Below are 24,384 nucleotides of genomic sequence, written 5' to 3'. Positions count from 1 at the left end.
CATTCTTTTTTTTTGGCAGAATATTGACGAGGATACAATAGAGCTCTTAAGTGTATTTAGAAGTTCAAAAGAATTAATGTTTTTATTGACCATGTCTAGCATATACCAAGATTCTATCAATACTATTAATATATCTGTGTTTACATTTTTTGTACACTAACAATAAAATGTGGTGCCAGATGTTTCTAAATATGAAAAACAAATCTCTGTGAATTGCTGAATTCGATTTTTGAGATTCTTTTTTACATGTTTTATATGTTAGTGATCGTTTAAAATCTTTTCCTCTTATATTTTGTTCGCCTTGGATGATTTAAAATACCATATTTCAGGCATCAATGGAGAAATCACTGCAAAATTTATGAACACTTATTTATGAAGATAACCAAGTAAAATTTACAAAAGAACAAGATGCTACCAAAATATAGACCGATGAGAATTATTGATTAGAAAAATTACCAGGTGAATATCTATTATAGGGACATTCAAAATAAGATGTGAGGTTCAATAACAATACTAGTAAACTTGGAATCTGAAACTGGAGAGAGAAATGTAGAGAGAAAGGAACCGACAAAGGTTGTAGAGTAAGACAAGTAACACAACAATTTCATTTCATATCAGCTGTGTTATTTATGTCGCACTTTCCCAAAAAGGCTATTTTCTATAGGATGGCAAACGCTTTTATGCTCAGTTTTATACAATGAATAATTTTCTGTATTCTAGAATTCTAAATTTCTGAAAATCGAGATTGTTGCCAAAAGGCAGAATTGTTATACCATATACCTATAGATTTTTTCTGACCAAAGTTGACCTATATCCTCTATTCCTCTATCGAATATTGGCGATTACTTTGGCAAATCTATGTCATATCAGTCGTTAGTTTAAAAACTGCTTGTACAGACTAGTCTATTGTCTAATATTCATAAGCCAAATTATTATGCTATGCCTTACTCTACGTTTCCCCCCCATTACAATTTCGTGAAATATTTCTTAGAAAAACTCTTATTTCTGATTTCATATTCTTCAGTCCAAGATATCTTGATTTTACCAAAATAGGAGCTTTCTATAGCTGATCTTCAAAAACCTCATCAATACCCATTTGTTCCTTTATTAACCATATTTACCGTTAATATATTGGAAAATTTAAGAAACACTATATAAGACAAATAATAAAAGAAAAATTGACATAAAGATGACTCTAAAGGACTTTACCAAGACTGCTGCATTGCACCTAAGCTTTTTAAGATTTATTTGAAGGGAGTTTTTTTAGATAATTTCAACCTATGCTTTAACGATTATCATCCTGTTTAGCATACTTTTGGAGATGACCAAGTAAAACTTACAGAAGAACAAGATGCTACCAAAAATAGATAAACAATATACCATGTGGGGTTCATCAGTTAATCCATCAAAGTACGTAATGCTAGAAAGAAGGCAATTAAAACTATGAGGCACAGAAATCGAAAATACCATATCTTTATAAATATCTTGGTGTAAGCATTACAAACGAAGGTCGGAATACAAAATAAAACTAGAATTTGACATGGTAGTTCAGCAATACGTCAACTGAATAGTGTTCTCTCGAATAACACTCGGAACATAAAAATTCATCATCATTATCTTTGCCTTCATCCCTATATGGCGTCGTCTTCCCTAATTACATTTTTCCATGTTTCTATCTTGTACCGTATCAATATTAATACCCTTTACCTACATATACTTTTTTGGTCTTCCTTTCCCACTACTTCCAGGAACCCGCAGATCTGCAATTCTTCATATTGGGTGATTAAGGTCTCTACGTTGAACATGATCAAACCATCTTAGCATATGCTCTGTCATCTTGGTGACAATTGGTGCCACCTAGACTACCTAATCCACTCATTTCTAATTTTATCCTTTTTTGTCACTCCACTCATACATCTAAGCATTCTCATTTCCGCCACATGCATTCGTTGTTCCTCTTTTTTTTAAATGTTTAACATTCAGTTCCGTACATCATAGCTGTTCTTATGGCTGTTTTAGGGAATTTTCCCTTCAGCTTCATTGAAATTTTTCTGTCACACAACACACAACTCGCTTCCTTCCATTTCATCCATCCAACCCTAATACTACTGCATGCATCTCCATATATTTCCCCATTACTCTGTAACACTGATCCTAGGTACTTAACACTATTCTTTTTACCATCATTTCACCATCCAAATATATCATTTTATTTGTACTAACTCCATCTTTAAATGAACATTCCAAATACTCTGTTTTTGTCCTACTTACTCTTGTGTTTGAAGTCGCACGGTACATTAAGCACCACGGAATATTACTCTGTAGTTTCTGTTATTTGATCCAGAACTAATGAGAATAAACAAGGACTAAGCACCGAGTCTTGGTGCAATCCTACTTTCACATAAAATTTATCCGTCTCTCACACACCTGTCCTAACACTAGTTGCTATTTCCTCATACATGTCTCTCACATTATCATACATATCTATGAGGAACTGATCATATGTTTTCTCAAGATCAATAAATACCATATGAGCATTTATTTTTTCCACTATTAACTGCCTTATAATGATATACAAAACCTCAGAAATGCCTCGGAACATAAAAATTATGATATAGAAAAGTATCACAGAAGATATTGCTGGATAAAATTCAAAACTTTAGATAATAAATAAAAAGAGCAGACTACGTCGCATAAATACGTAGGATATGAAATTTGGTTGGGTAGAGATATCCAGAGGTGTCAGCTCCCACGATATATAGTTGCTATACTATATATCTTCTATTTAAGGATAAAATAAGAAATTTTAAAATCAGATAGTATATGGGAATAGACATTGACATCCTGGAAACTATAAAATATAAAAGGCTAAAATGATATGACCATTTCGAAAAGATAAATGATCAACGATGGTCCAAACTGAATGCCACAGTGGATCCGCATCAACCACAGAAAAAGGGATACACCAAGAAGATTTTGGAGATAAATTAATAAAGCTGCAATGGAAGATATATGTCCAAAAGCAGAAGATTGGAAATATTGCGAACGCTGGAAGCTAGGATGCGATAAACGGCGACAACTATAACACCGTTACAGTGGCGACACCAACAATTATTCAACATGTAAAGCCGTTGCTTCTCCCATGCTTCCCGTCCAAAACGTACGACATAAATTCACTGGTAGAGTTCATTGTAGAAAATACTGCAATCAGATAATTGTAGGAATTTGATACCAATATGGAAAGTGATAGGTTGTTCTTCTTTTGGGGCTTTATTATTTTCTATTCATAGCACGTTGTCTCCAAATGCCAATGCCTATATTTATCTTTTTCTAAGCAAGTCTTTTTCGCTATTATCTAGATATAATTTTGGCCTTCCTTTGTCTTTGCCTTCTACTGGCTGTTGCAACACTGTCACTCTTATTGATGGCATTTCTTCTATCATTTTATATTTGATATAATTCTAAGTTAAATCCTCTTCTCTTCTTATATCAATTATCTCACCAGTTTTGCACGCCATACCTTCCTTTCAAAGCATAATATTTCCTCAATTTTTTTATAGCCACCTTTCTGCCGCTTTATGTTAGGAGGGCAGATTACGTTTATATTTTAAGTTTTTTATTTATTTTAAAACATTTTAATCTTATTAGGTAGGATAGCTCACCATAGCAATTGTCGGATGCTAATAAATACTATTTTTTGTTTATTTGATAGATATTATCGTTATTAACGTTTACTAGCGAGCCTAAGTAGACAACTAAGTAGACAAATTTATCTACTCTGTACTGTCAATTTTCATTGTATATATGTATTACCTATATTTTGTTTTGGATATATCATTCAATCGACCCATCTTTTTGGCTACTTTTTGAAGACGAATGAACGTTTCGTTTACTATATTTTTGATTCAACCGATATTATCTAGATCGTCTGCGTAGACAAGTGTCTGTATCCTTTAGGTAGTAAGTAAAAAATTAATCTTTGAGATCGCCTAAAATAGTTTTGGAATCAAAAATAGGGAAGGTTTAAATAACCAAACTGTAAAATCATTCTGTAAAAATAATTCTAATGTTGAATTGTAGCCCCAATAATTTACTATATAATAAAGTTACTATAATCATTACGTATAAAATTCATCCTAATATAGTTCAAAACCAAAAAAACAACAACGAAGCAATAAACCTTGCCACTGTGCTACTAAATTGCTTCTCTCCTCACGGACCAAGACTAAAATTACGCAGACTTGATTGATATTTGTGTTCCCAATTTAGAAGACGCAGTTAATGTAAATTCTGGATTTGCATTTGAAATTTATTTTATTCCGGGATCTCAATTTTTCATTGTTTCCGAGGCAGTTTGTATTCCTATGGCTTTATAAGGCCGAAACATAGCGACGGAAGTGAATTTCAGCATGTAAATATTTACGAAAAGAATTTTAAACAGAAATACGTGAACTGCGATATGTAAGCTTTTACGTAGAGTTTTACAGAATATTTTGCTCATAATTTAGAAAGAAGCCATTTCTTATCTTATAGAACAACAACAAAAGGACTTACATACAACAAAGATATGCAGATGTGTTCAAAAATTATTATACTTTAAATAAGTCTTAGAAATACATGGAAGTGGCAATAAAATTGACAAAACGAATACCTGATTTAGTTATTATGACTGTCTAAATTATAAACTGTCAGTTAACCTCGTACATAATAGTAAATAAAGAAATAACAGTATATTTTAAAGAAGTAGAAAGCACCATTGCAGAAGTTTTCGGTGAACATTGGTTTAAAATGCAACCAAGAAGTTAACATGAATCAACGATTTCAGTTTTCTTTTTAATATGGTTGTCATTTCAGTTGTACCTCCGGACATCCAACTGTTTTATTACATAAAATAAACTGATGGAGTGGAATAATTTCTTTTTGGCTAAGTATAGATGTGTTTCCAAAAAGTATTTGACAGAGTTTAACATATTAAACTCATACATGCATTGAAACACATACACCTAGATCCCAAGGACATTAGTTTAATAAAAAATCTGTACTACAATCAAACAGCAGCCGTACGGATCGAAGATAGTGAGAAAAACTAGTGAGGGCAAAAAAGGGCAAAAAAGTGATTGCTCTCGCCACAATTATTTATTGTCTATGTCTAATGTCCAAACTAATATTCCAGCAGGCACTATGAGAAAGAACTGAAGGTGTAAGTATTGGAGGAGCATCGCTAATAACATGAGTTTTGCAGACGATATCGCAATCATGGCAGAAAATATAGACAATTCACAAATTTTTGTAGAAATCATTAAAGATAGTGCAAACACTCCTGACCATGGAGCTGCGCGAAGACGGAGTCAAAACTCACGTAAAGGCAGAAAGGTTCACTATCTTTAACACACAAAGCAAAACGATGGGACTAACAATGAATATATAAAAACAAATACATGGTGATCTCAAAAACCCCTGTTGACAACATACATATAACATTGGAAGGTAAACCGTTAGAGAAAGTTGACAAGTACAAATTCCTCGGAGCAATTATAAATTCACAGTTCGATCAAGATAAGGAGATCAAGGTCAGAATTGAAATAGCTCAAAAAGGACTTATAAAATATAAGTCAATGTTTACAAATAAGAAATTGAGTACGGCGATCAGATTGAGGTTCGTCAAATGTTATGTATGGTCGCAACTGCTATCTGGGGTAGAAGTTTGGATTCTGAAAGCGCAATCCGTAAAAAAATTGGAGGCATTTGAAATGTGGGATTCAGGGAAATATGGAAAACAGGTGGATTCTTAAAATTCCTTGTCCTGCAAAAGTTCCAAATGAAGTGTTAAGACGAATTGGACATGACAGAAAACTTGAACACAATTATAAAAAAAAAAAACATCATATCTGGGCCACACACGAAACGATAAATACTATCTGCTACGCGTCATTATGTAAGGAAGAGTAGAGGAAAGAATAGGGATGGGAAGAAAGAAAAAATTCTTGGCTGAGGAATTTCATGGAGTTGAATTTTTTCATTGAGTGATCGCCAACTTTCGTTAGAAGACGGCAGAATAAGAAGAATTACAGGATCTTCTCAAATAGTTTGAAAATTCTTGGTGGTAATAATATCGATCTGTATCATTCTTTATTTATCAGTTTTCCCGGTTTGGGGGATCAGACTTAGTTCAGCTGTTTTTTATTATTGCTACGTATTATAGCCAGAATGAATTATAGCATTTATGAGGTTTGTGAGTTTTATGATCCAAGATAATTGTTGTAGTATTTTTTCTATTAATTCAAATCCCAGGGCCTTTTTGGGATTCATCCTATTTTTGAATTATTCCTTAATCAGGACTGTTTATTTCGCATTCTGTATCCTCGCCATCGTTCTTTCTTCAGTCTTTTCTAATTTTCTGCATTTTAAAATTTGCATAATCTGTTGAGTTAATTTCTAGAAATTATATTCTACCCCTTTTTGTCTAACTTTCTGCACGATACTGCTATTGCTGTAAACAAGTAGAATGGGTACTAACATAAAGGTATAGTTCGTCCCAAACCCTTCTTTCAGTACGTCATAGTTGATCGAATTCTCTCTAACACATTAAGCTAGAAGTGACAGAAAAAAACGTGAGTCTGTGATTATTATACATAGAACTTGGAAAATTATTTATCGTAAAGCTAATTCTAGTTACGGATGTATAATTGGTTGGAGTTTAGAATACGCTAAATAGATATCCAATCAATGATGCACATAAACATAATTTGACGCAGAAGGTCTCGATCTTGACAGTACTTTCACAACGTCAACTGATAAAATAATTGTCATTCCAGGTTAGTATTATCAGACATTTTACAGTGAAAATTTAATTTTGTATTTATTGTCATAAAAATATTTTAAATATGCCGAGATATATCGAGAAAGAACAAAGACTAATATTAAAATTATTAAATTATTTTCAATTAGAAAAAGAGGGATTGCGATTCTCCAATTGTCAAATGTAACTAAAATGACATGCAATAATTCTCGACATTCTTAAAATCCTATATTATGTCAAAATTAGTGACGCACTGAAAGAAGGGTTTGGGACAGACTGTACATTAAATTTGGGAAAAAAGTCACAAACATAAAAAATGGTTTTTGACGTAGGTAGATTATAAGAATGACATGAAACAAAAAAAAATACTTAAACCAAATAATTGCAAGAAACAAATACGAAGAGAAAATAAAAAAAATGATTACTAAAGAATATCGAAAATATTGAAGTTTTGTTGGGAGGAAAGAACTGCATAAGGGAAGAAAAATAAATAATCTACAGACAAAGATGGTCCTCCAATTCTGAAGTATAAATAAGATAAACAGAAGGAATATAAACAAAAAATTAGAAATATAGAAACACTAAACTTAAAAATACAAGAATTTGTAGGTCAGAATTAAGTGAATATTTGAAAACCAGCTAAAATGTAGATAAAGAAGAAAATCTTTGTCCTTTGAAGAAAGAGTCTTTAAACAAGGAAAAATAGGATCTCAAATAAGATAAGATAAGATATAACCATAGACAAACCTATACCCAGGATGATAAAGATAATGACAAAAACAAGGAAATATGCTTTTATAATGGGAAGTTCAGAAACAATTCACATCTGCTTTATAGATTTTGAAAAAGCGTTTGATATGGTCTAACAAATGATAGAGATCTAAAACTTTTAATATATATAAGACTTACATATTTGGAAATAATATTTAACAAAGCCTAAAACGAACAAGGTGGGGTTCAATTTGGGGCTTAGATGGCAGATGACCGCGCTTATGGCTAAAAGTAACTAAGATCTTGTCTAATTGTCAACAATAAGACAATATCATGACAAGGACGGCATTTATGAAACTTGGACCTATACAATCCAATTCTCGGCTAAACTTACAACTAAGATTTAAATTCTTAAACTATTATATGCATTCTGTGTTACCATACGGATGTGAAATCCGTGAAAGTTAATAATATGGTTAACTGCTTAAAATATCACGAAATCAACGCATTTCAAATACAGAGTATTCAAAAGAATAGGTCACGGAGAATTCATGGCTCCAAAAGCTTCGTCAATGGACTGGCTTATCAGTAGATCTATTGTTACATAAAAAGATCCAGAGAAATATCAGCATTCACAGCACGGTATTTAAAGAAGTTAAAAGTAGTGCTAGTAGAGGCTACATCTTCGATTTAATTACCGTAAACTGCGTATTCATATATCACAACTGTTATTATCAATAAATAGTGTTCCACATCTTTGATATTTCTTGTATCTCTTTGTAAAAATAAAAGCAGTCCTGTCTCATTGCTATCCAAGTTTCCGACTATCGGACCATTAGCCACGCTTCTTGCAAGAACAAGAGGGGTGCAGCTTCACCACCCGGGGTCCGTTGCCATAGAAACGCGTCCGGCGCGCCATATTACTTCTACGGACAGGACGGATTCCCGACGGTTGAAAAGCAGGTCTTTGACCATGGTATAATCTGAGGTAGGAAATGAATTATGGCCACTTTTGTTAGGACGATGGCATTTTAGAAAGTTGTGTGACGTTTGGAGATTACTAGTTTTTTTGTACACTTGTCTACTTTTGATACATTTAAAAATTAGTCAATAGTTAAGTATTACTGCATATTTATATAGAATACGGAACTATTTAATATTGCTGAAGACAAACATACTAAAGATAATACCAAAAGAATACATTTGTAAATAACAAATAAAATAAATAAATTACTAAAAGCAGTTATAATGGTTAGAAAAAGAAATAAATAATATTTATATATTATATGATAACCGATATAAATCTGTAACAAAACAAATTAAAGAACATTGCCATATCGTAAATATAGACGCCAAATATAGATGATCAATCGCCAAATTGTAAAATCAAGCAAGCGAGAGGCTACTGAAGATTTGACATTTTGACTGATTAGACTGATTTGCCTGCTGAATATTCTGTGCCCAAAGATATTGAGGTGTGAGCAAATATGTATAAAGTCGGATGTTTCAGCCAGGATTGTCATAAAGTAATAAAGAATTTTCCACATTGTGGAGAATAGAAACATTGAAACAAATACAGTCGAAAAGTTTTCAAGTTTAAGTCTAAGAAGTAGTCAATTCTTTAGAGCCCTAAAGAACTGACTACCAATTGCAAATAAATACTTCTATAAAACTACAATGTGTACAGTTCTATTAACAGATTTTGTGAAAATGTAGTTGGTCTTTATTGTTTTATTTAGCCTTCATACACAGCACTGTTTTATTTATATTTAACATTTATTAATTTTCATTAATTTAAAACAATCTTTATGGTATAATAAGTCATATATTTCGTTTCAAATTATTGTTAATGGTTATCACGGTCGGAAGGAGTCGGAATGAAATCAAAATTAACGCCGCGTGACGGTAAATATCTATAGAAACGGCTTCGAAATACCATTTTATGCTTATGGGCAATAAATCATAAATTTATAACGTATTTTTGTTTCTGTAGATTATGAAAGCTTTTACACAGTGATATTTATAATGAGATAAGCAGAATAGAACTCCTACTTTGTATTCTGACAAAATTATTCGATGAGTATATTGGATAATTAATTTTTAATTTTCTTTAGAATTTACACATTTACCACCATTTATTTTTAAATTTACCGGAGACCCTGACAAAACGTGGGAATACACAAAGAAATATATCATCAACAATACTAATCCCAAAGAAAAAACAGCTAGGAAAAAACATTGGATGACTGAAGAGACTCTTAATCTTGTAGAAGAAAGACGAAAACTTAGAAACGGTACATCAAATTCAAAACAAAACGAAATAGAGATATGCACCATAAATACAGCTATAAAGCACTTGTGCAGAAGGGACAAAAATATAGACAATAATATAGAGAAAAGAAGTTATGAAAAAGAACATCAAATATTGAAATCAGAAATTGGGGCAGAAATTAAAAAGCTAAAATTCAGAAAGAAGGAGAAGATGGAATAACAGCTGAACACTCAAAGAAATTAGGGACGAAAATAATGCTTAGAATTTGCAATGAGATCTGGAATACCGGAAAGTGGCCAGATGAATGGGGTAAACTCACGTTGATTTCCATATATAAAATAGATTCACCAGATTGCAGTAATTACCGTACAGTAGCATTGATATCGTAGCGATCAAAGTACTTCTAACCTTCATCAAAGAAAGACTAAATAAAATCAATTCTCTTACCACAAATTCCCCAAGAACAATGCGGATTGTTCTCAGGTAGAGAAACAGGAGAACATATTCTTAATATTCGTCAAATTATCGAAAAATCTCCAGAGTTTAACATAGAAACATATTTATGATTTGTTGACTATTCTAAGGCCTTCGATACCGTAAAATGGGATAAAATGTGGCATATACTTAGAGAAATAGGTACGCCAGAACATTTATTATAAAAGCTATATGTAAATAATACTGCTAATGTAAGAGTTAATTATGTTAAATTCGAAAAACTTCAAATTAAAATCTGGAGTTCGACAGGGACGCATAATATCCCCTATTCTATCCAATATATAGTGAAATGATGAATAGGCTAGGCACGGTGAGTACGGACTATAGTTTGAAAATAAATATGCAGAAAACTAAAGTGATGATCATCGATAGAGCCAGAAACAACCAAGCAGAGATAAGAAACATGACAGGTTACGAAGTCGTCAGGCCATTTAATTACTTAGACCCCGTTATTACTAACAGTGAAGACGAGATCCGTCGACGAATCACAATGGCCAGATCGGCAACAGCCAAACTCACAAAAATTTGGAAGAACACTGACATCACAAATAACATAAAATAACGCCTTGTTCGAGCATTCATATTTCCTATCGCCACCTATGCTTCAGAAATTTGGATAATAAAAAAACCCGATTCAAAGCGTATAATGGCATTTGAAATGTGGGTCTACCGTAGAATGTTGCGGATATCATGGACCGCCCATCGCACAAATAACTTAATTCTAGCAGAACTTAACATAAAAACTAGACTCATCACAAATATCAACCAAAATATACTGAGATATTTTGGACATATAACTAGAAGAAGAGAAGGCATGGAGCGAAGGATAGTTGAAGGTAACATAGCGGGTAAAAGATCCAAAGCAAGATCTCTAGTACGATGGCCGGACCAAATAAAGGACAGGCACAAGAGAGAGATAATTGGACAGAAATAGCCAAACAAATTACATGACGCCACTACATTCTTACAAAAGAGAAAAGATAGAGGAGGATTTTTAAATTATTTAGAATATCACATGATAGCTGAAGAAGAAATAGTCGACGATAAACTCCAGTGGAAAACTAGTAGACTGAAGTGTAAAAAGTGTGGAATCAAATATAACAGATGTAATAAAAAAGGTTCCATTTGGAAGCAAAACTACAAAGAAAAAAGGCAATTAATGCTTTTTGGCATTGACGTGATTGGGTTTTTGAAAGCCATCAGAATGCTGTGGCCTGAAATTTGCAAGGTAAAGACGTACTGAAACCATTCTGGAGGTAACACGCACATCTTTTTACAGTACGCCTTATACTTGTCGATACCAGAATGCATGATTAAGGATAACATGTTAAATATTTTAAACAACTATCCATTTTATATAAGAGAATTTATAAAAACCATCATATCGTCGGCTTAATGGGCAAAGTGCGTAACTCCACTTTTTTAACAAAATTACATTTTTGTGCCATCTAGTAGAAAATATAATAACGCATACACTAGAAAAATCCACAAATCCAAGATTAAATTGTTTGCCTTGCAATAATCTTAGTAGAAAACGGCGTATCTCCTTTCCCGCCAAATTGAGTCAGCAAACTTCGTAAATCCATCAGTTTGTTACGAAGTGTCAATGTGTGCACGTGTATAGTGAATTATTTAATAATTAGAACCGAGTTGGAACTCTAAAGCCCATTTATATAAAGTTTATAGAAACGACTACTGCAAAACACACAATTATACTTCTGTATCAATAGGGAACTTGCACATTTTTTTTTATTATATAATAACGTTCAGTTTCATTTAAAAATAAGATTTCCAAAATTTCACGCCTCAAAAACTCATAATGACTTAGCAATACAAATTTAAAATCTTCCGTGTATAAAAATAATTTCAAACGATCGAAAAAGCGCGCGAACCCTTGTGACGTCACTTAGTGGTATTATCTGTATGTCAGGTCTCCTGTCTTGTATAAAAGTATAAACTATTTTGTTTATATTGGTGTTTGTTTTTGAACAGAGAGTGTTGAATTGTGTGTGTTTTTACTATGGAAAGTAAAAGTAAATACTACAAGTGTTGTTTAGTACCGTTGTGTAAAAGTACAACCATTAAAACCCCCAACAAAATATTTATTAGATTACCAGTCGATAAAAAACGGCGTTTAAACTGGTTACGTGCCTGTCGAAGGGATATTTCAGTTACTGCTCAAGCTCTTCATGTATGTGAAGATCATTTTAATGTAAGTATTTAATATCTGTTGTCTGCTTAATAGTTTTATTTAAACAAATAATCATGTGTTTTTTTGATAGAACTCTTGGTACCTATATTTGGTAGATGTACATTACATATTGAATGATATTTACCTAGACAGTTCTTTTCTAGAACTGTTTTTACTGCAAAATTAAAATAAGGTAATCATAATAATAAAGTTTTATGTTCATAACCTAAAATAAATACCTAATGTATAAAAATAGGTATTCGAAAATCACATGAACTATTCGAACTCTTTCATGTTATCTACCTACAATATATATATATATATATATATATATATATATATATATATATATATATATATATATATATATATATATATATATATAAAAGATAAAAATAATAATTTAATATATAATATTCTGTTTCAGTTGGAAAATGATATGGAAAACTATATTAAATTCAAACTTATGGGTGGCCAAAAGAGGATGAAATTAAATGTTGTCCCTCACATATTTAATTGTCAACCAGATAGGAAAAGGACACATTCTCATTATCCTAGAATAACAGCACTTAAGAGGGTTAAACATCAATTAATTGAGGATGCAGTTGCTTCAACTTCTTCACAGTCTTCAGAATGTTTTGGGAGTATTCTGCAAAATGATATAGACACTCTAAAAATTGATAGTGTCATTGAAACCAATCAAAAAAGTGATATTTCAACTCAGACTCACATAAAATTCAGGAGTAAAAGTGTACAATGCAAGTTAGATTGTGGTGATTCTGTTAGTACTTTATCATTAAACACAGTTTTTAGTAGAGATATTGGGACATCACCACTGAAACTCAATGTACCAACCTTTTGTCCACAAAACGAATCTGGATGTGATACCTCTAAAACTGAGTCTGAAAGTGAAGAAGATGTTTATAGTAGTTATAGTGCTGGTTGTGTAAGTGATCATCAATCATATGATGAGGAAGTGCAGGATATTGAAAATCAATTTAAAAACTTGACATTAAAGTGTACCCTAATGAAGATGGAAAAGAGACCCAGGATATATCTAGGATTACCTGAATATGCATATTATACTTTTCAGTTATTACAAAACTATTGTAAGTTACCAAATTGGAATATTTTTTTAACTTTAAAAAAAATTAGAACAGGGCATTCATTTACACTACTAGGGGATGATTTTGGTATAAGTGAGAGTTATGCATCAAGAATTTTTTCAAAATCATTACCAATCATTAGTAAATATGTAAGAAAGCTTATACTGACACCCAACATTAACAGCATAAAATCAAATTTACCAATAGCTTTTCGAGCTCGATACAGTGATGTATTATTGATTGTTTAGAGATTGAAATAGAAAAACCTTCAGATTCTATTAAACAATCTTTAACTTGGTCAGAGTATAAGAAGTGTAATACACTAAAATATTTAATATCTTGTACTCCTGATGGCATTATTAATTTCATTTCTAATGCTTTTGGTGGTCGAACATCTGATGCAGTTATTATAGAGAACAGTGGGTTTTTGTGTATGCTTCCTCCCAAGGTGTCTATCATGGCAGATAGGGGTTTTAAACATATAGAACATTTATTGGTTGCTAAAGGGTGCAAATTAATTAGACCACCAAGTGTCTCTTCAAACACAAAATTAAGTCCAATTGAAGTGATAGAAACCAAGCGCATTGCCAGTTTAAGGATTCATGTTGAAAGAGTCATACGCAGATTAAGAGAATTTGCATTCTTGGCTCCCCATGCATGTGTTGACAATAAGTTGATACCTTATATGGATCATCTAATAAAAATAGCTTGTGGGCTAGTAAATTTGCAGTCTGGTCTAATTTTAGGAAAGTAATGCTTTATAAACTTCATTGTGTATGTTTTACTTTCATCTAGGAAACTAGGTACTGTTTGTTCCCAGTATGTCATATTTTATTAGTTTATATATTCAGTTTTGTACTTAGTCACTGTAAATTTTAGAAAACTAACTACTTAAATTGTATTTTCCAATAAAAATGGGTATAGAAATTAAAATAGCTTAGAGTTTAAATATTTGACTTACATTTTTTATTGTTTGTAATGATTTACACTGATTTTGATTTATGTTATAATGTAGATAAACCTATACATATAATAAACCTATATTTTTTCCTTTATATACAATGCAGTTTATACTTTATACAGTCCTTTATATACAATGCATTACTATTTAAAATGCGTACAAAAGTTACATAATAAATAACAAACAATTTATTTTCTACTTGAGTTCAATATAAGTCCTCATAAGTACCTATATGAGGACAAATATTGTGACTTCATATTAACTGCTTAGTTAATTTGTAGGTCAGTCTAATTTCAGGATAACATGTCTTTAAAAATAGCAAGAAATATTTAAAAAAAAAATTTAAAAACAGTTTATTAAACTTAAACTTCATGTATTTTTGACTTTATTTCTTTGTATGCAACATGTCATATTTTATTAGTATATCCTATATTAAGCTTTGTAGTTACATGTATTAGGTACTGTATATTTTCGAAAAAACTAATATTGTATTTTGTAATAAATATTAATATAGAAATCAAAACCGTTTACAGTTTAAACATTTTGAAGTGAATATTTTTTATCGCTCTGTATGATGTTTTGCATGGGTCTAAAATTCTATTTAGCGTGACTCGAAAAATCAAGACTTGTTAATCTTGCAGTATACTGTAATATACATAATATACATACATGTATACTTATAATTTTACATAATATATATTTTCTAACAACTCTTGAACGACTTGAAAGATTTGGCTAATTTTGATTTTAAAGTATTTGTACAAGATATACTTATATAATAAAATTATATAAACTTTTTTAGATTTTAAAGAACTTAAGATTTTTTAAATTATAAAGAACTTAAATGTGTATTGTTATTATAACACATTAAAAAATTAATAATAAGCGGATATAAAATTTCATTAACCTACATTATAGTAATAACACGCTATAAGAAGTATTCACTTCAGTCAAGTGTCACACTCTTTTATTGCTGTTTTGTTATAATTTACAGTGATGTTGACTTATGTTTTAGAAATAATGTAGATAATTAAACAAAACCTTTAATAAAGATTTTTCAAACTGAACCTGTAATATGTTTTCCCTAATACTCATACATTAAAGATTACAATACATTATCAAGCCTTATAATTATTTTTATTATATAAAGTGTACAGTATAATCAACAAAAAATAGTATATAACAATAAATACATTAAACAAATATTGGATTCAGCCTATAAAACAAATGCAGCTGTAGACATGTGTTTCTGTCTCCTAGTCAGTACGGCAAAGTTACCTTACAGATGTTGGTAAATGTAGCGAATAAGATTATTCAGAAAAAAGTGTACAAAGAAATACTGATGGAAAAAGTAAAGAAGTGACACAACGACCAACTGTTAATTTGTGATTTTTCTCTGAATTGCTGATATGGTTGTTAATTAAATTCAAATATTACAGCTATAACTGCCTGAAGGACAAACTGTTACCCAAGGATAGAAATAATAATTTTATTTTCTATCTCCCTATCATCTTTGGCTCGACGATCCTCTGTGGATTGCTTGCTCTAAGAGTCATTGCCGTTATGTTCGGTTTCTGGTGACGTGTTGCCATCTTCTGATCTCTAATATCCCTAAATCGGTCTCAACTCCATCTAACCACCTAATTTGCGGTCAGCCTCTGCTTCTTATTTTTTATCTACAGATTTTAATAAACGGGGAAAAATATTATGCGTCCAAAAACTTTCAGCAGCTGTCATCAAACTCTCCAAATGATTTTCATCATAGTCCACCCATGTATAATTGAAATTAGAATTATTTTCAAATTCTGGATCAGCAACACAAAATAAACACTTTTTTTTAGCAAACATAAACATTTGAAGTTGAACTTGTGCATTATATTTAGCAGTTATTTTATTGTCCTTTGTTAAATAATTAGCTACAGTTTTATTAGTCTGAGGACATTTTATTTCCACAATATATTCCTCACATATGGCATCAGGTGAAGCGCCAAAAATTGGAAATTTGGGGTTTAACTGTAAGCCAATACGGTTTAATTTTATTTGAAATACTTTTTGCACACATTTTATCATACTTTCTTCCAACTGTTTACCCCTATTCATTGCAGAAGTTGCTTTAAATTTTGAGACCCCAAGTATTTGTTCAACAAATGCCCCATCGCATTTTTTACAGTGAGCTGCATCATAAAGTTTTGATGCCGTTATTCTGCCATATCGTAACTCGAACCATAAACTGCTATCGGACTGTGTGCTAGTTTTGATGGCAGCTTCTGAGCATATGTGCTCACTCATATTATTTGAACAAAATTCAACAAACTCACTATATGTGGTCTGTTCTGTAGAAATAAATTTTAACAGCAACTGGAATATCCCTATTTCTTTTATATTATCATCTTTAAAATGTTGCAATAACTGGCTCTCAGACTGGTTTTTAATGCCCATGTCTATTACTTCTTGAAGGAACTGGTTACTATCTTCATCTGAGCTTAACTCCTCTGGGGCCCCAAAGTCTTTAAGTGTTAAATATTTTATACTTGTACCAACTTTTGATAGTTTACTTTTGGCCCAATAGCAAGTCACTTCTGTTTTTGACGGTTCTTCACTTCTTCTGTGCAACCACATCAGAAAAGCTATTTGATGCTTGCACCCACCTATAACATACGTTTTGAAATTTAGAAATTGTCCATATATTTTTAGAGAAGCAAAACTACTATCGAATGTAAGTAATATATATATATATATATATATATATATATATATATATATATATATATATATATATATATATATATATATATATATATATATATATATATATATATATATATATATATATATATATATAACTAAAATGTTATTTCAAGATATTGTGATATTTATTTTAAAAACCAAGAACAAAATTATTATAAAGGCTGTATATTTAGATACTACCTATCAGAATTAAAATGGGCTAAAATAAATTTCCATGAAAGTGTTTATTCCTTCATATTTACTGCAAAATGTAGTATAAAATTTAGCTCAGCTGATGTTTGTCTTAGATCAGAATTTTTTATGTTTCAAGAATGCTCTTAATTCAAAATATTAAAAATACGTATCTGTTTATAAAAATACCTACTTACCTAATGAAGCAGCACAATCATAACACTTTAGATCAAGTACTTCCTCGGTTTCTTCATTAATTTCACAACTTACAGCATACTGTTTTTTCTTAACATTATGTTCAGGTGTTATTTTTGTCCTTACAGTACAGATCATGTTATTTCTTTTTACTTGAACCCATCCTACAGCTGCATCTCCATATGATTCTCTGCCAGATCTAAATGCAAACGATGAATAAGTTAATTTGATTAAATTTCAGTACAATAGCGTAAACATATAATATTGACACTACTTAATATAAAGTACTAAGTTTTATCATTAAATACTTATTATGAGAATAATAATCACAATAAAATTAATGTTATAGGAGTATATGTACTTACTTATCTGCTTTAACTCCCCGAACTTCTCCCAGGGAAAAATTTTCACCGTTTTGAAAATATGTGGCTACCATAAACATATTTACAATGGGCAAGTTATCAGACTGGCCTTTGGAAAAACCCTCTTCGGTCATTTTAAAAATAATATCTGAACAAAAACACTCAAATATTATTAAATAATTATATAGTTCACAGCAACTATCTAAGGATTTATAAAACTGAAATACACCATAAAATTACTATAACAAGTAAACGAATGTCAAACGTAATGAATTATTAATAGTGCCAATTTTTGAACATTCTGACTATATGACGTCACGACCAATGAGGACGCGTTTTGGACTGGCTGCTATAATTTGAATTTTCTCTCGATTTTAATCGTTTTTAGGGGCCAAACTAAAGACAAAAACAACTTTTTTTTGTTTGATATATATTTTAAATTATGTTTTGTTATGATTTAAGGCATTTTTTTCGAATTTAAAATTTTATGCAAGTTCCCTATTGCCAGATTCCATAAGGAATTCGATAAGCAACGGCTGTCACTTTATCAACCGAAAAAGGATCTATGCGACAAATGCGCAAACAAGGCTACTGTTACCTTTGAAATGAGAGTGAGAGCAGATTGACAAGTAACGAATTTACTTTTTTTACGAAGTATAATAATTCATTTTTTGGAGGGACATGTCAAAGAATATTAATTAGAAAATCAAAGTAACATTAACATTATACTATGGAATGACGGCTGTGCTTATCAAAACCGAAACATTACTCTGTCAAATGGTCTATTTAATTTTGCACTGGAAAAGGGTGTAACTGTGATACAGAAATATTTACATAAGGGCCATACTCAAATGGAAGTGGACAGCGTTCATTCCGTTATCGAAAGAAAGATTCGAAACAAGAAAATCAATATTCCCGCAGATTACGTATTTATCTGCAAAGCAGCATGTCAAAAAGCTCCTTACAGAGTTGAATACCTTATGCACGACTTCTTCAAAAAATATGATGAATTGAAATATTTTAAATCCATTAGACCAGGAAAAATCTCTGGACAATTGGTAATCGACCTAAAAGCATTGAAATATTCCAACGATGGAGTGTTTTTTAAGCTTCGACATTCAGAGAAAGATTGGCAAACTCTTCCAATAAGACTGAATATAAGCAGCATTCAAGCAACTAATACAGATAATATACCGGCATTACAAAAACAAAGACTAAAAATTAAAGCAGAAAAATATGCACACCTGCAACAACTTAAGACGAGCATGGAAAGCGATTATCACGATTTCTGTAATAATTTACCTCATCATTAGTTAATTCTTTTTAGTTTTTAAGTTTTCTTATGTTCTACTTTTTCATCCTTTTTAGTTTTTAAGTTCATAAATCTTATACTTTCATGAATAAACATGTTTTATGTTGAATTTTTATTGCATAATGTTTCATTTTAAATGGTAAGAAAAATGAGTATCTAATATCTAATATCTAAGTATCTAATACTTTCTACCTTTATAATATTTTCTAATCAACAAAAACAATAACTATGGTCAACGTAAATACGTTTAAAGGTAAAGTCGTTTTTAAATCGTTTTTTGTGTCTCCTGTAAAATATATATGAAAGGAGTTACGCACTATGCCGATTAAGCCGACGATATTTGTAGAAAGAATAGCACTGACTATTGACTAGTGTTAAAGGAGCCTAAATATTTACTATTATTATTAAAAAATCATTCCCACAAACTACGGTCAAATTTATGTAAAAATATACACAGCAAACTGGATACTATAATAGACTACAGAAGGAAGGTACATGTTACATATTCAAGATAACTATCTCGTAGCACATAGCAAGTATAATCATCCACTATAAAACAGTCGAACAGGTGACATATTTTAGAAACGAGAAATTATAAACATGATTTTGACACAGATAAAACTATAAATAGATGAAAAAACACACAATAAAACCGGCATGTGGTGTAATAAACAAAATATTAAATTAAGAAGCACCATGGGACGCACACTAAAAGTCTGGAAGCAAATTGTACAAAAACCGAGCCCTAATAAAGGAAAAGTAATCGATATGGTCATTTGATGACAGCTATTGAAAGGTAACTACTATTTAATATAAAGTTTTAAAATGACTACGTTTATTGATGATTAAAGTTATTTCTGTTATAAAACGTTTAATTCTTTATCTACCACTAATATATTTATGATACTATTGTTTAATAAATATAAATAGGGGAGAAGGGGGAGGTCTGGGACAAGGGAGGTGTGGGACATTTCAAATTTCCCACGAACTATCCGTTCTGTACTTTCTCACCCGATATATTACTGGTTGTCGCATTTCCTATTCGTTTAGTGTTGTAGAAGCACATGTGTTGTGATATTATTGATTTTCATTTTTGAAAGGTAAGAATTTAACTTGTTTATAAATTATTTTTTCTGATTATTAAAATATTTCAAGGCAATATAGAAACCAATATAATGATAAGCTTTTATTAAAGTTTGTAAATTATATAATACAAAACGCTGGGTTGAAGTTATGTTTGTTCACTGATTTATTGTAAAATGCTCCACTGGGAGAACTGTGACATATCATGCGTGGAAGGTCTGGGACATTGTCCCAGACCTCCCCTGTTGTATTATTTTTAATTTGATATTATTTAGATTCTTTTAATAGTATATTTTTCCTTTGTTATAGTGTAAGATGCCTCATAAGTGGAAGAAAAAAAATTCTAAGAGGACTGCTCCATTAAAGTCTCGCATTGTGGAGACCATTCAGCAGATTAAAGAAGGGGACAGTATAAGGCAGGCAGCAAAGACTTATAGTATTTCAAAATCGGCTCTTCAAAGCCATTTGAAGAAATATGATGAAGCTCCCAACAAGGAATGCGTTGGTTTTTGTTCTAATTTGATATGTGGTATGGTATTCTCCGAAGAGCAAGAATTGGCTCTAGTAGAATACATCCTGGCTGCAAGTAGAATGCATTATGGTTTAACATCAGTTCAGGTCAGAATTCTAGCATGGCAATATACAAGTGCCCTGAAATGTAAAGTAGGCAATTTATGGAAAGTTAATCAAATGGCAGGATATGACTGGTTCAAAGACTTCATGGAACGCCACAAAGAACTTTCGCTACGTTCTCTAGAAGCTACAAGTCTAGGAAGGGCAAAAAGCTTCAACAAAACCAATGTTGATATGTTCCTAAATAACTTAAAAACTATCGTATGAAAAGTATAATCTCACCCCAAATCGTACATTCAACTGTAACGAAACAGGAATAAGTACAGTCAATATTCCACCCAAGGTTGTGGCTAAGCGTGGTGAAAAGCAAGTAGGACAAGTGACATCGGCTGAAAGGGGGGAGCAAATCACTGGCCTTTTTATAGTAAATACAATAGGAAACGCTTTACCACCTGTACTTGTGTTTTCCAGAATCAAATATAAGGAATTTTTCTTAAATGGTGCTCCTCCAGGCAGCATTGCACTAACTAGCAAGACAGGTTGGATGTCAAGTGATCTTTTTAAACAAAGTCTAGAACACATAATTCATCACACAAAATGCACTAAAGAACAACCAGTATTGTTAATTTTAGACAACCACGAGAGCCATGTGGGTTTAGAAGTGATAATGACAGCAAAAGAAAAGGGAGTTATACTTTTAACGTTTCCACCACATTGTAGTCACAGACTACAACCCCTCGATGTATCTGTTTTTGCTCCACTTAAAAGTCAATATAACAGAGTTTGTAATGATTGGCTACTGAATCACCCAGGCAAAACCATATCCATCTACTGCATAGGTGATCTTGTGGGACAAGCTTACCCTTTGACTGTAACGCAGAAGAACATTATTGCTGGCTTTCGAAAGACTGGCATCTACCATTTCAACAGTGAGCCATTCACCGAAGCACTAGTAATGAAACATGTTGTCTATTTACAGCAATCAAAATACTTATATTCGTATTAAAAAGGCTTCCAAAGTTAATGATGATTCACGACCAATTCAATCTATTAATTATTATAATATTATAGTCCAAGCTCCAAGAGGTATCTTTTCATAAACACCCTAATTTGGGCAAATTTTATATGATCCTATTTTTTGCTTTAATAAAGAATGATGAACGGGCATGTGGAATGCAAATGGTAGATTCCCTTGTCGATTAATTTATCAATTGTCTGCTTTGCAAATTTTAGAAAGCACAGTGGTAAAAATTTGAATTTAGTTTCGCCAAGTAGGAAATCTTATGATTTCTATTGTTGTTATTAGATGACGTTGTAACGTTTGTAAATAATTATTTTTATAATTACTGTATTATGACGGGAGCGATTTCGTTTCGATTTAAAACAACTGCATAATGTCGCTCTGATAATAAGGAGAAACCATTAAAAAAGGGTTATATATCAATGTTTTTTCAATAATCTTTTTCAGTTATTTAAAAGCCACATAGAACCTTAACAAAATTTATCTAAAAATATTTTTAATATAAAAAACTCTATGGTATGTTCCCCTTCTTCTTATAGTGCCGTGCACCTATAGTGCGTTGGCGAATTATCTTAAGGCCAGACGTCTGTCTTTTGCAGCATGCAAAAGATCGTAAGTGTTATTTATGCCTGTCCAGTTCTTTATGTTCCGTAGCCACGACATTTGTTTGCGACCTACTCCCTCTCTTGCCTTCAATCTTTCCCTGGATGACCAGTTGAGAGATTGCGTATTTTTTTCCTCTCAGAATATGGTCGAGGTATCCCATTTTTCGTACCTTGAGCAAATTGACTAGTTCCCTGTCAGTATTTGCCTTTGTTAAGACTTCCTCATTTCTCACCCTATCTGTCCATGGTATGCGGAACATTCTTCTCAACGTCCACATTTCGAAGGTCTCCAACTTATTAATGGAAGGTACTCTTAATGTCCATGTTTTCATGTCGTATAACAATATGGACCATACATAGCATTGAACCATCCTGTAGCGGAGATTGAAGGAAAGATTGCGGTTACATAGTAGCGGTTTAAATTTGATAAAAGCTTGTCTTGCTTGTTCGGTACGGCATTTTATTTCTTATTGAGGATCCCATTGGCCATTCATCATCATTCCCAAGTATTTAAATGTTTTCACTTGATTGATTGGAGCATTATCTACTTGCAGTTGTATTCTTAAAAGGGCGTTTTTTCTTATTGCCATGCATTTAGTTTTTCCAGCATTTATCTTCAAGCCATATATTTTTCCTACGGTGTTTATTTTATTTAACATTAACTGTACATCATGTTCGTTGTCTGTTATTATCGCGGTGTCGTCGGCGTAACGAATGTTATTTATCGGGAACCCGTTTGCCTTTATTCCACACTCAGAGCCTTCCAGTGCTTCTGCAAAAATGTTCTCTACATAGATATTGAAGAGCATAGGAAACAAAATACACCCCCGTCGCACTCCTCTTAAAATTTCAAATTCTTTAATGTATTCTAGGTATATCCCGCTTTGATCTTGATTTGTCAAGAACGAAGATATCAGGAAAATAATGATAGCTGCGCCAATTACAGGCATTCAAGATCCAGGAAAATCGACTAAGGTGTTATGGATATGTAGTGCGTAGCGATGCATAAGATGTTCAGGCCGAACCAGGTAAAGGGGAGAGAGGACTGATCAAAGCAGCGAACCCTGCGATAGTGTGGGAGTAATGCTAGGAAGATGGGAACAGTAAAGAACTAAACAACAATAAAGATATTAGTCATAATTTTTAAATACAAATGCTTAGAAATATTTCAGAAGCACAGTGGAACATCAACCTTTCCAATATATGAGTAATATTAAAAGAAATGGATATTCATGCATTGAATGCATGAAGATCGAGGGAAATACGATAAGAATTCAATTAAAAAAAAAACATTATTTTACAAGAATTGATTGCCGGACTGGAAGTTGAAACATCAAAAACAAAACACATGTTATTTTAATACCAGGTTTATTCCCAAAAAAAATATAAAATATTCACGTGCGCCAAAAAATGTAATATAAAAGACATCTGTTAACATAGTTAAATGTGTAATCTGTAAATTACTTTTTTTGTATATTTCCAAAAGAATTACTCCCCATATTCGAAAATGTAGGAATAAATTAATAAAGCGAGCTTGGTTTTCTCTAAAAAGTATTTGCCGCCTGCGATCTAATAGTTTCAGATTCTCTGCTATATAGTTTGCAGCTATGTTATGACTCTGAGCCTATTCCCGCTTGTTTTCTAGAGTACTCCAGCCTTATTAGCATATGTCCGTCCAATATATATTTTGCCATGTGTGTGACTTGGTATATTTTCCCAGTAAGGGTTATGTTGCCTTCGGAACCAAGTTATTTTCCGGTGGCAGACGATGGTTTTTGG

General features: G+C 31.8%; 3 protein-coding genes and 2 long non-coding RNA genes across 7 annotated transcripts in view; 2 read left to right on the top strand and 3 right to left on the bottom strand.

Moving 5' to 3' along the window:
- The window catches only part of LOC140434367 (uncharacterized), a 1,119,986-nt gene that overhangs the window by 824,423 nt on the left and 271,179 nt on the right, over positions 1 to 24,384 (bottom strand). The window lies entirely within an intron of this gene.
- The window catches only part of abd-A (abdominal A), a 228,070-nt gene that overhangs the window by 10,425 nt on the left and 193,261 nt on the right, over positions 1 to 24,384 (bottom strand). The window lies entirely within an intron of this gene.
- LOC140434368 (uncharacterized) overlaps positions 1 to 24,384 on the top strand; it is a 237,591-nt gene that overhangs the window by 184,529 nt on the left and 28,678 nt on the right. The window lies entirely within an intron of this gene.
- On the top strand, positions 12,281 to 13,822 carry LOC140433063 (uncharacterized). The gene is made up of 2 exons (XM_072521126.1): positions 12,281 to 12,489; positions 12,896 to 13,822. The coding sequence occupies exons 1-2, from the start codon at positions 12,298 to 12,300 to the stop codon at positions 13,820 to 13,822; spliced, it is 1,119 nt and encodes a 372-aa protein (XP_072377227.1). The 5' UTR covers positions 12,281 to 12,297.
- LOC140433062 (uncharacterized) lies at positions 16,018 to 18,145 on the bottom strand. Its single transcript, XM_072521125.1, has 3 exons — positions 18,015 to 18,145; positions 17,652 to 17,848; positions 16,018 to 17,183 (listed from the first exon to the last, which is right to left on the bottom strand). Exons 1-3 carry the CDS (start codon positions 18,143 to 18,145, stop codon positions 16,201 to 16,203), a joined length of 1,311 nt encoding a protein of 436 aa, XP_072377226.1. The 3' UTR covers positions 16,018 to 16,200.

This window comes from Diabrotica undecimpunctata, chromosome 2, assembly GCF_040954645.1.
Source record: "Diabrotica undecimpunctata isolate CICGRU chromosome 2, icDiaUnde3, whole genome shotgun sequence".
Taxonomy (NCBI): Eukaryota; Metazoa; Arthropoda; class Insecta; order Coleoptera; family Chrysomelidae; genus Diabrotica; species Diabrotica undecimpunctata.
The sequence above is the reverse complement of the archived record's forward strand: the minus strand, read 5'-3'. Positions and strand labels throughout refer to the sequence as shown.

Excerpts from the sequence above, each read along its gene's own strand:
- LOC140433063 (XM_072521126.1), top strand. The coding sequence starts at position 12,298 with ATGGAAAGTAAAAGTAAATACTACAAGTGTTGTTTAGTACCGTTGTGT. Across the intron at positions 12,490-12,895 it reads TATGTGAAGATCATTTTAAT|TTGGAAAATGATATGGAAAA; the intron begins GTAAGTATTTAA and ends ATTCTGTTTCAG.
- LOC140433062 (XM_072521125.1), bottom strand. The coding sequence starts at position 18,145 with ATGACCGAAGAGGGTTTTTCCAAAGGCCAGTCTGATAACTTGCCCATT. Across the intron at positions 17,849-18,014 it reads CGGGGAGTTAAAGCAGATAA|ATCTGGCAGAGAATCATATG; the intron begins GTAAGTACATAT and ends GTTTGCATTTAG. Across the intron at positions 17,184-17,651 it reads TGATTGTGCTGCTTCATTAG|GTGGGTGCAAGCATCAAATA; the intron begins GTAAGTAGGTAT and ends CGTATGTTATAG.